This window comes from Pelophylax lessonae (genome assembly GCF_965119305.1).
Source record: "Pelophylax lessonae genome assembly, chromosome: 4".
NCBI lineage: Eukaryota > Metazoa > Chordata > Amphibia > Anura > Ranidae > Pelophylax > Pelophylax lessonae.
The window spans coordinates 406,233,231-406,246,289 of record NC_138771.1 but is presented as its reverse complement, the minus strand read 5'-3'; the positions used below and the strand labels follow the sequence as shown (position 1 = coordinate 406,246,289).

The 13,059-nt window shown below is 41.1% G+C and overlaps 1 protein-coding gene across 1 annotated transcript in view; it reads right to left on the bottom strand.

Annotated features, from left to right (window-relative positions):
- Positions 1–525: 525 nt before the first annotated feature.
- Positions 526–13,059, bottom strand: part of PCBD2 (pterin-4 alpha-carbinolamine dehydratase 2) — a 322,620-nt gene continuing 310,086 nt past the window's right edge. The window contains exons 3-4 of the mRNA XM_082257161.1: positions 3,974–4,054; positions 526–645 (exon numbers count right to left, since the gene is read on the bottom strand). Coding sequence (XP_082113287.1) covers positions 553–645; positions 3,974–4,054 — 174 coding nt within the window. The 3' untranslated portion in view covers positions 526–552. The remainder of the gene's footprint in view (positions 646–3,973; positions 4,055–13,059) is intronic.

Sequence of the window (13,059 nt, the reverse complement as noted above, 5' to 3'; positions counted from 1 at the left end):
ATCATCCCTCTCATACGGACTTCTCTTCGGACATACAGAGACCCTTCCATATATCTATAATTCTATCTTCCCTTCCGGTCTAAACTCCAAACACCATTTTCCAACATCCCCTTCATATATTTAATCTCTATACTAACGCATACTAACCCCTTCTCAATGTTTTAATCAGGTTAGTTTTGGTATACCTACTTAAGCTTTACTTTAATGTAACAAATGTTTGGACCAACTGGTACCATCGATCTCAATCCTCTTCTGCTTTGTATCTTGGTTTTACAATTTTTTTTTAGGTTTTTCACCATTCATTTACAGAGAAATGTAAACCCTTGAAGAAGACATAATTCCAATTGATCTCTGTTTATATTTATGGTTACTGGTTACTCTCCTTTGATATTATCTCTTGATATGCATAATATGCTTGTTTCTCTGTACTTTCAAATTTCTGTATCATGCTACATCTGCTTGTTACTTGAAACTTTTATTTTTCTCAATAAACATACCATGGGGAAAAAAAAACACATTGATTTCAAGAAAGAAAAAGCACAGTTTATTGTTTTAAGAAGTTACAGCTTTTTCGATAAACTGAGCAAGCTTCACATCTTTTTTGGTCAACTTTCCACAGTCATGAGTAGTCAGAGTTATCTGAACCTGTATGGATAAAACACACAAATCTGAATCAGCATTTCTGTATAAAATAGAAGTTAAAACATTGGGGTTGATTTATTGAAGAAGTAGAACAAATTCTCCTAGCTTAAAAGATGAGACAAAGCTAGAATTCATCCAATTATATGCAAGCAAATACCCTGTTTATTTATTTTTTATTTTTTGCATCTGATTGGATAACTTATTTTCACCTACCTCCATTGCATTTACTACGCTAAGTAAATATTTTCTTTTCCAAGTGAACAATCTACATTCTCTACTCCGGCCTTTCTCCACCTTTTTTTTTTTTTAATCATAGAGGAACCCTTGGATAACTTTTCGGTCTCAGAGAACCCTGCTAATAGTTGCAATTTCTAAAGCTCACAGTATATTAGTATAATGGTCACTGGTCTATCTGTGCCAGTTTTTATTTCTGATAATATATTAACTGCAGATTCTACGCCTAATTACCAAAGGTATCATGACAGTTTTCAATATAGAAAACAGGTGTATGGGATGTGATCTATCTGCTGGTAACCTGGAAGACATCTCATATCCCTGTCTCTGCCTATGCAGTGAACACACCACTTGGGTAGAGTCTGCATATAGGCAAAGGAAGCTCCTTTCCCTGCCTATATACCTGGCTACTAACTCTGGCAAACGTAGAGCTAACAGCCTTACTCCTTTCCAGGCAGCCAGGGCAAGCAGCTCAAGCTTTCCTGCCCTCAATGCCAGGTTTGGTGCAGACACGGAATAGAAAAAGGAGCAAGTTGCTCCTAATAACAAAGACTTCATGTCCTTGTTGGTAATATGGAGCAGGATTTGCTTTTATGTCTGTGTCACTTCTTGTTGTGAGCAACTGTGTATCAGTGCCCAACTGCACCACTAACAACCATGGTGCATATAAATATATACGTACACACACATATACACATACACACATATACAGTGTTGTGAAAAAGTATTTGCCCCCTTCTTAATTTTGTATTTTTTATCACATTTTTTTATCATATTTTTTATCATATTTGTGATACTTAAATGATTCAGATCATCAAATAAATTTGAATATTACACAAAGATAACCTGAGTAAATGCAGTTTTTAAATGATGATTTAATTTATTAAGGGGAAAAAAACTTTCCAAACCTGCCTGGCCCTGTGAAAAAGTTAATGCCCGTTAAACCTAATAACTGGCTTTGCCACCCTTGGAGGCAGCCACTGCAATCAAGTGTTTGAGATAACTAGCAATGAGTCTTTCACATCACTGTGGAGGAATTTTGGCCCACTCTTCTTTGCATAATTGTTTTAATTCAGCCACATTGAAGGGTTTTCAAGCATGAACTGCCTGTTTTTTTTGAGCCGGTGTGTTTCAGATCATTTTCCTGCTGCATAACCTATGTGTGTGAGGTCACAAACTGATGGCCGAACATTCTCCTTCAAGAATTTCTTGTAGAGTGCAGAATTCAGGTTTCCATCAATTATGGCAAGTTGTCCAGGTCCTGAAGCTGCAAAGCAGCCCCAGACCATCACACTACCACCACCATGTTTGATTGTTGGTATGAGGTTCTTATTATGAAATGCTGTGTTAGTTTTATGCACACCTTCCAAAAAGTTAAACTTTTGTCCTATCAGTCCACAGAATATTTGGTGAAAAGTCTTGGGGATAATCAAGATGTTTTTGGCAAAAGTGAGACGAATCCTTGTGTTCTTTTTGGTCAGCAGTGGCTTTCCTCTTGGAACTCTCCCATGGATGCCATTTTTGTTCAGTCTCTTTCTTATTGTTGAATCATGAACATCTTAATCACTTCTGGACCGGAAGGATTTGCCCCTTAATGACCAGGCCCTATTTTTCGATTCGGGACTGTGTTACTTTACCGGACAATTGCACGGTCGTGCGATGCTGTACCCAAACTTTTTTCCCACAAATAGAGCTTTCTTTTGGTGGTATTGGATCACCTCTGCGATTTTTATTTTTTTCCGTTATAAAGAAAAGTAATGACAATTTTGAAAAAAAAAAAACAATATTTTTCACTTTCTGCTATATAACATTCCCCAAAAAAAAATGTAAAATCAAAATTTTTTAACATTTTAGGCCAATTTGTTTTTTGCTACATATTTTTGGTAAAAAAAATTGCAATAAGTGCATTTTGATCGGTTTACGCAAAAGTTATCGCGTCTACTAACTACGGGAAAGATTTCTAATTTTTATTGGTTTTTTTACTAGTAATGGCGGCGATATGCGATTTTTAGCGGGACTGCGACATTGCCGCGGAGGGATCGGACCCCTAAGTGACATTTTTTACACACTTTTGGGGGTACCAGTGACATTACTACAGTAATCAGTGCTACAAATATGCACTGTTACTGTAATGACACTGGCAGGGAAGGGGTTAACAGTATAGGTGATCAAGGGGTGAAATGTGACCCTAGGGGAGTGATTCTTACTGTGGGGGGGCGTGGCTTGTGAGATGACCACTGAGACGTGTGATCCTATATAGAAGGATCACATGGGCTCTGTGATAATTTCAGCGAGAAGGACGGTCGGTTGTGTTTACAACAGCTGACCGTCCTTCTCTCTCTGCGGGGAGCGATCGTGGGTGTCAGGCAGCAATCGGAGCCGCCTGACACGCCTTGAAGGTATGTAGTGTTCCTTTTCAGGACTGCCCAAGTACTTCTAGTAGAGAAGACATTTTCCATTTCAGCATTACTCTTTATAAGTTAATATCTCAGCATCCACATTACAGAAATGTTAACAGAAAATGTGTCATTTTTTCAATGTAAAAAAATTAATCAGAAGGGGATTTTTTTTTCATTAAAAGGAATAAACTGGCATTTAATGCCAAGTACTTCAAGTACCGCTAGATTTAAGGTGTTACTATATATTATATATAAGGTTTAAGGATTTAAGGTGTTATATTGTAAATGTAAACTGATCAAAATGTGTTACATTTGTTGTATGCACAGCAAGCATTTTTTTGACAATTGATACTACAGTAAAAATACTGGCAGGTTAAAAAGTTATAGAAGCAGAGGCTTTGCTGATCTTCAAAAACACTGTGCCACTGTATCTACTGCTAGAGGTTTTTTCACTGCTGCAATGTACAACTAAATATACTAATAGTACAGAGGTGACAAATCCATCCTGACAGATGACAATGATTACTATGCCATAATCTTTCAGAGTGGCAGCACAGAATCTTGTAAGTCTGAACACAGCAAGTCTTAGCAGGAAGCCTTATTCCCATCTGAGCAACAAAACCCAGTAAAGTGATACCCTGAAAAAATGCAACATTGGTTTAACGCTCAGGTGATGGAATATAAATGTAATGAATTACCTTGTTGTACACATTAAACCATTCTGGGTGGTGATTCATTTTCTCTGCTTGCAGGGCCACACGAGTCATAAATCCAAAGGCCTGTAGGAAAAGAAACAAAAATAGTACGGACGTTAGGCTAACATTGAGACACTGTTAATGGCAGAGTTTCTGCCTGTTTGGCTTGTAGAAGTGACATGTACAGTTTTTTCCACTGCGCTCAAGAGAGACATTTTGAACTGTGAGTACAGTTATGCAATCTCTCTGTAAATGCCCTTCGGTGCTGGAGGTTAGTATAAAATAAATATATCTCCCAGACAGTGCTGAAAGGCTTTAAAGCTATATTTATTATATTGGTGACTTATTGTATTATTATATTTACAGGGCATTCACCATCTTAAAAAAAAAAAAAAAAAAAATCTAACTGGATGACATGCAGTGTGCTGTTCTAACAATTACCAGGTTTTTATTTTTCTTTGAGAGCATACTTTTTTTGCCCTTTTCTCATTCTTGTTTGCATTTCAGTGCTGCTAATCTTCATCCAGTCCCAATAGCCTCAGACTAGATGCATGAACATCAACTACCTATCACTGCTCAAAACAAGCTTTTGGAAAGTGACAATGGCAAAACTTGCCTGCAAAATAAACTTCAGCAAAGAAAATGATTGTCTGCACCAGAAATGTGACAGGTTAACAACTTACTAACTCTCCAACAGCAGTGCAGGCTGATATAAAAACATTTTGAATTTAAGTAGGAGAACACTAGAACCTCTGTCAATTTTTACTTTTATTGTTGGTTTCCATGTTGCAGATTTTCCCTCATATCCGGTTTGGTAAGTTTGATCTCAAAATAGAAAGCGGGGGGAAAATTCGAACGGAGCCCCGGAGTGCAGTAAAACTTGACATGGGTTGTAATTCTTCCCCACTCTATCCAAAAAAAAAAAAAAAAAAAAACAATTTTGCCTGTATATACATTTAAATCTTAAATAGTATTTTAGTTATTGGGTTTATATCAACTTGAAAGTTTGTTAATGGTATGTAAATATATGTAATATATTTTCAAGCAAAACATTGTCTACATTATCCTTTAGGATTAAGTGATATGATTCAAAAGTGGTGCAGGATACATCCAGTTTTGTAGAATTGTAACTTTGACATATTGATGAGCTGTGGGTGTGTAGGGGTTGAGATAATGTTAGGCATCCAAGACACCTATGATGCCAACGCCTTTCCTTGTTCAGAGACATCTCCCATATTAATACGGTGATGTTTCTAGGCTGCAGGGATCCTAGGTGTGGTGGATTCTAGCTTCTGGCACTTGCATGTATGCAGGGTTAGGTTGCGTTTATGCTAATATTCTGATGTTTAGTAGTCTGGGTTCCTCTTATGGAAAGTAGGGCTAGCATGCCCTCATTATTAGTATATAGCCATTGGAAAAAGCAAACAACATATTTGAACAGGCAAACAAACCTGATCTTCATTCAACAGTCCCTACAGATAGAGGTGGTATACTTAAACAAATGAAGCATAAATTTATTAATAATAATGATGTAGATTGGACACTTTGAAAAAGTTAAGTATTTCCCTACTTTTACTACCATGTCAAAACCATGACATTAGAATCAGGTGATGCAGATTTGGTACCAATGATTTGAGACTCTTTAGCGTGTATGTAGGCAGAACTGGTCTTATTTAAATCTCAAATATCTAGAGCTTTATGTCCTTGTTATTGACATGCCAAGATTAAATAAGTTCTCTATGGGTCCTTTCACACGAGCGCTCCGATCAGATCCGCCTGTCCATGCATCCCTATGGGGCAGTGGATGTCAGCGCTGAAACCCGCTGCCATCTGCATCCGATCCTGTCCGTGACATCCGGACGGATGGAAACCCTATTTTCCATCCGTCCAGGGGATCGGATCGGATGAGAGTGGACAGGCGGTCCGCTCTCATCCGATTCCCCCATAGAGATGCATGGGGCTCTGACACCTCCCTCTTCGCGCACAGAGCGGAGAGGAAGCTGTCACCTTCCTGCTCAGCGGGCATCTGTGTATCGATACCCCGCTGAGCAGACCGTGTGAAAGAGCCCTTAGTCTCACAGAAAGAAGGTTCTGGATGTCTATGACTCTGGCAAGAATTCTTCACTAAAAGGAAAAAAAATATATCTACAGGTGGAGTGTAAAAAAAAACAAAAACAAAAAAAAAAAAACAGCTAATTTGCCCAGAACTGGTCAATGCATCAAATTCAGGCCAAGAGCTGAATGTTTTAAGCTAAAAGAAGTCTAAAGCTCTATACACATGGGCTGAATGCTGGCCGATATTGGCTGGTTCAAAAAAAAAAAAGCCAATATTCGGCACATGTGTATGGCACCCCCTCCAACAGAAGCCAGCCATTTGGCCGGCATCTGTCGGACGAGCATGCTTGAAACTAGCAGCCGACCGTATCCCAAACAACGCTCTCACCCGATGGCTGAGAGTGCCGATCGGAGTGTTCTGGCGGGGGGGAGGGGGGGCATCACAACACACACAACAGCTCAGTAAGGGGAGATCGCTGTACTAACATCAGATCATTAGTACAGCAGCTCCGCCTGGAGCGTACAGTTTTTTCTCAATTAACCTGCTTGGTTGAAAGGAAAAGACTAATAGTATGTATCAGGCTTAACTCTTACAATAGTTGGTGTCAAAGTGTACACATTTACAATTAGAATTTTTGTTGGCTGTGTGGACAAAGCTAGGATTAAACTCTTAACTGGGAGCATGGCACCAACATCCTTTTATACTAGAAACAGAAAGAGAGCGAGATGAGGGATTTTTTAGGTGCTAATGTCAAAGTCTTTGCTGTCAAAAAAGAGCATTAAAGCATAATAGTTGTTTGGCCACAATAACAATAGACAAGTAAACCAAAGACAGCATTTCAAGACTTACACAAACTGTGATATTTGGTATGAATGGTATTGCTTGGGGTTGCTTTGCCACTTCAGGGCCTGGACAGCTAGCAGGCATTGAATCATTCAATAATTCTGCCTCAATGAGTGATGAGAATAAAGCCATCTGTCCATAAGTTCAACCGGATATAGATCTTTCAACACTATAAAATACCAAAGCACCCTAGCAAATTCACCAGTTGGTTCACAAATGGAGGGCTATGGACTGGCCTAAATAGTAAAATAATGGTGCTGCACTGTCTGTGACATCCAAAATATATAGAGAAATGTGATAACTGTGGCAAATTTAAGTGTAAGCAAATAATTAAAATGCAGAACATCATACACTGGTATACGTATAGAAAAGATGATATGTGAAAAGTTATACACAGTGAAGCAAATAATTGTTACATAGTTTGTGAGGTCAAAAAAACACACCAGTCCATCCAGTTCAACCTATGATGTGTGTGTGTGTTTGCTGTTAACCGTACATTGTATACCCCTGTATGTTGTGGTCTTTAACCACTTAAGCCCCGGAGGATTTGGCTGCTCAAAGACCAGGGCCTATTTTGCGATTCAGCACTGTGTGACTTTAACGGACAATTGCGCGGTCGTGCGACGCTGTACCCAAATGAAATTGACGTCCTTTATTTCCCACAAACAGAGCTTTCTTTTGGAGGTATTTGATCACCTGTGCGATTTTTACTTTTTGCGCTATAAACAAAAAAAGAGCGACGGGGACCAGACCATGTATGTACCTATATCTTAAAAGTGAGACTTATTTACAGTAAATGAAAGATAATTAAACACCAGCAAACAATATACAAGTGAAAGCATGGGAAACACAACTAAATGACAAAATGCCTAACCAGTAACCAGAAAAAACTAACAATATACACAAATAGGATACAAACAAGGCAGCAGAAAACTGGAGGAGAAGGGAGCAAGGCAACAGGGTACTAGGTGCCGGATATTAACACGCACAAGGTCAAGAATAAATGGCAGCAGAGTCAGGCTTCAGTAGCACAGCAACCAGAGTACAGGGCAGGAGCAGCCAAAGCACTGAGGCAATGTGTGCTAGTAGAAGCATTATATAGCCACCTAGCAGGCAGCTGATAATAGGTGGAGCTGATCACTGAAACTTGCTGGCTCCTTGAGACACCAGCTGGTGGACACTGAAACTGCAGCTATCAGCCTTGAGAACCACAGCCCCACCAGCAGATGAATTAGGTCCTGACAGACCTCCTCCGCATCATTCAATAGACCCCTAGTGCTGGAGGTGCCTGCGTTCCCGCTGAAAAAAAGCCCTGATTCTATTGATATTTTTGTTGAACACATCATTGGAAAACTGGATTTTTGTCTTACCATAAAATCCTTTTCTCTGATGTTCATTGATGGACACAGCTCCAGATCTTCTTGATCCTTGAGTTTATGGTGCCCCCTACAGGAGTAGGACAATAGGCGGAAAAAAGTTTGACTAGGCCTATAGGGCAGTCCCAGGGGGTAGACTCCCACTTCCTGCTATAGGTCTTCAGTTCTGTAACAAGCAGTGTCAGAAGAACATAAAACCTAACTCAACAGAAGGGCGGGTGCTGTGTCCGTCAATGAACATCAGAGAAAAGGATTTTACGGTAAGACAAAAATACAGTTTTCTCTTTCGTTCATTGACAGACACAGCTTCAGATCTTCTTGACCCTTGGGACATCCTAAAGCAGTGTCAACATGAGGGGTGGGAAGAACACAGCAAGAAACAACCTTCCCAAAGGCTAAACATAGCCAACCAGGTAAAACAGGAGCTCAACCAGGAACAACTGGAGCTCACCTGACAAAAACAAAAAACACCCTCAAAGAGGACTTATCCTCTCCAACAGCAGCCTGCAAAACCTTGCAGCCAAAAGAAGCATCCCCAGATGCCAACACAACCACCTTATAAAATGTTGTGAAAGTGTGCACGGACAACCAGGTGGCCGCCTTGCAAACCTGCACTACCGACGCCTGATGACAGGAAAGCCCAAGAGGCACTAAGAATGCGCCTTAACAGGGAAAGGAAGATCCTGACCCTTAATGGAATAGGCCTGCACCACCACCACCACCATCTAGAAATGGACCCAGTAGACGCAGCCAGCCCCTTATGGGGAGCATCTGTAAGGACAAATAAAGAATCAGATTTTCGGAACAACTCAGTCGCCGCAAGTTACACCCTGATTGCCCCAACCACATCCAAAGAATGTAAGGCAATCTCTTTAGGATGCTTAGGATTAGGACACAAGGAAGGCAACACAATGTCTTAATTTAAACAAAAACAAGAGACGACTTTAAGAAGGAACGACTGGCTGGAACAAAGCAACACTGTCTCTTTGAACCACCATACTTACACCATACACCAAATAGGGGGAATGACAAGACAATGCAGCCAACTCCAACACCCTGCGCGCAGAAGTAATATCTACCAAGAAGGCTACTGTGATAGAGTAAGCAGAGAAACCTCACAAATAGTTTCTAAAGAACCGACAGCACCAAATTGAGGTCCCACAGAGGTAATGCAGATGTCCCCGGGGGAGCCAGGTGAGGGACACCCTGAACAAAGGTGTGAACCAAGGAATTAGTGGCCAATGGGCACTGAAAGAAAATCCCCAGGGCCGAAATCTGGCCTTTGACGGTACCAAATGCCAAACGCTGATCTACACCACTTTGGAGAAACTCCAAAACACAGGACACCGAAAAGGAACGAGGGGGAGACCCCGAGACTTACACCAAGCAATGTACACCCTCCCGACTCGAGGATAAATCTTCCTAGAAGTAGATTTTCTAGCTTTTAACAGCATAGGAATCACCAATTCAGACACCCCTCTATCCTTCAGCACCTAGCTTTCAACAGCCAAGCCATTAAAGCCAACAACTGTAAAGCAGGATGGAAGATCGGTCTGAGCTAACAGATCTTCTCTGAGAGGGAGTCTCCAAGGGACATCGGCGACCAGCCGTACTAGGTCTCCATACTAGGACCTGTGAGGCCAGTCCTAGCCACTAGGATGACCAGAATCCCTTCTGCCTCGATTCTTCACAGGAGTCTTGGTGGAAGAGTTATAAGGGGAAATGCATACATCAGATGATACTGGCCCCAAGGAGCCACCAGAGCGTCTGTGGTGTCGGCCAGAGGATCCTGAGACCTTGCTACAAAACTCTGCACCTTCCTGTCTAGACAAAAGGCCAGGTGTGGCTAGTCTCTGTACCTATCACAGCCCCTGTACAGGTATAACCCCGCCTCCCCTCAGACGCACCGCCCGCTTCCTCTCCCGACAGCTGACGTCACATCCAGGCCTGGCGGTGGCCGCTGATTGGCTCGTTCCTCGTAGACTCTGAGCAGAGATGGCAGCGGCGGTGGTCCAGTTACTGGAGAGTTCTCGGTGTGTTGTGGCCGGTTCCTGGGCCTGGCTGTGCGGTGTGCAGCGGACTAGGAGCTGGCTGGAGCCCAGGGTGGCCAGCCTGAACAGGTAAGTGTCCCGCATGCAGGCCATGGGGGTCCCTGAGTGACCTCTAGTGTGTGTGTGTACTGTCGGTTACGCGGAGCGGGGGCTGGCTCATATCGTGCTATGGTAACGCACAAGGACGAAATGTGGAAAAGTCCGAAAAAACTATTGTGGCAAAAAACTTGAGTTTGCAAAATAAAAATCGTTTTACACTACAAAATCGATAAATCAATTAAATCGATTTTTTGCCCAGCCCTACAATCCAAAGATATAGGCATTACATACAAATCTCAACTTAACCTGAAAAAAGTCATGCTTTACCCAGCCTTTTCCATCTTTTAAAGTGCCAATAAACCCACATCACAAAAAAACTATTAATAAATGTTGTATTACATGCTGTTCATACTCACTATGTCACTATGAGATTCTTTTTCTGTATTCTGCAAAAAACCTGGTTAAACCTGTTGCTCTTTTTCGCCACCTTTTGTCCATGTCCCCACCAATTCAGCTAGGGATTTTGTAGCTGTGGTGGCAACTCTGCACATGCTCAGTTTTCAGTGAGTTTCTATGCTGAGCATTTCCTCCCTGTCACATCTAAATAGCCCATGTGTCTAGAGTCACACATGTGAGCACATACACAGTGGTATATGGCAGCCCTCTCCCTCCCTTGTCCTCCATTCCCACTAATCAACTAAACATAATGGGGGCAATATATTACATGTAGAATAATGGAGGCTTCAGCTCCCTCTTATTCTAAGACACAGGCTGGAGGGGAGGGACACAGCCAGTGGCAGAAATCCACCCACACTATGTTATTGCCAAAAAATAATAAAGATTTGATTTCAAACAGTTTATGGATATTTATTCATTTATTTTACCTATGTATTCCAAAGGCTGTTTTTTTATTTTGAACGGCAGCAGAAGACTAGAAGCTCTGGTAGACAGACAGGCGGGGAAAGATCTGGGTAATGTGACAGCTGTATATCAATTACGAAAAAGCTACTTAGATGTTATTTTTTTTTTACAATAATTATAGTGCCACTTAAGCCCCGGAAGATTTGGCTGCTCAAAGACCAGGCCCTATTTTGCGATTCGGCACTGCGTGACTTTAATGGACAATTGTGAGGTCGTGCGACGCTGTACCCAAACAAAATTGACGTCCTTTTTTTCCCACAAATAGAGCTTTTTTTTGGTGGCATTTGATCACCTGTGCGATTTTAGTTTTTTGTGCTATAAACAAAAAAAGAGCGACAATTTTGAAAAAAATAACAATATTTTTCACATTTTTTTATATGAAATTTAAAAAAAAATGTAAAAATCAAAATTTTTTAACATTTTAGGCCAATTTGTTTTCTGCTACATATGTTTGGTAAAAAAAAAATTGCAATAAGCGTATTTTGATTGGTTTGCGCAAAAGTTATTGCGTTTACTAACTACGGGAAAGATTTATGTCATTTTTATTGTTTTTTTTTTACTAGTAATGGCGGCGATGTGCGATTTTTTTTGTGGGACTGCAACATTGCGGCGGACAGATCAGACCCCTGACTAACATTTTTGACACTTTTGGGAGTACCAGTGACATTACTACAGTAATCAGTACTATAAATACGCACTGTTACTGTCAAAATGACACTCGCAAGGAAGGGGTTAACTTTATTGGTGATCAAGGGGTTAAGTGTGTCCCTAGGGGCGTGATTCTAACTGTGGGGGGTGTGGCTTGTGATGTAATCACAGAGACATACGATCCTACATAGCAGGATCGTATAGTCTCTGCACTTACATCAGGGAGAATGACAGATGGCTGTGTTTACATAAGCCGTCTGTCTTTCTCCCTCTCCTGCGGGAGATCGCGAGTGACCGGCGGACATCGGGGCCGCCGGTCACTCGCGCGGTGATCTTAGTGAACGAGCGGGAGCGTGCCTCTGGTCGCGCGCGCTCGCCCCCTACAGGCGGCTGAGCAAGTGACGTACCCCTACGTCACTTTGCCCAGCAGCGGCTGCCTGCCGCAGTATATCTACGGTGGGCGGTCGTTATGTGTTTAAACAGTGTTTAATGTGTTTAGTATCACTTTAAGTCTTTCTTATTGGTTCTTTAATGAGATTGGTGGCTTCTGGCTTCACTATCCAAATACGCAAACCATAAGGTGTAAGAAGGTGGGGCTAATAGCAAATACTTGTTTATTTAGACTTGTATAAACTTGATATCTATATGGACTGGGGTTGATTTACTACAGTAGTAGCAAGGGAATTTTCAATTTTCAAAACATTGTGAAAATTCACTTTGGAAAAAATACCCAATCATTAAGAGAAAAATAATTAAGAAAACAAAAAGTTTTTTTGGTTTCACAGGATTGGATGCTAAAAGTTAGCAAAGCTTTACCTTATTCACTAAACTAAAGGAAAATCCCCTTGCAAAGTGAACAACCCATTGTTTTACATATTTTACTAAAGGTGCAACACAATTTTTTTTCTTTTAATCTAAGAGAGAAGTCTACATTTGACCCCTTTTGTAGTTCTACGTATGTTTTAACATACATGGAAAACAATTATTACATTTTTAACATTTTTAGGGTGGAACATGTAACATGTTCCCAATGTTGCAGCCGCTGCTCGATCCCCACACTCCCTGTGACAGCAGTACAGGGAGAAGTTCCCCGCGCAGCTGTGCACGGCTACGTCATCCATTTACATAGCTCTGTGTGTGAATGAACTACAAGCC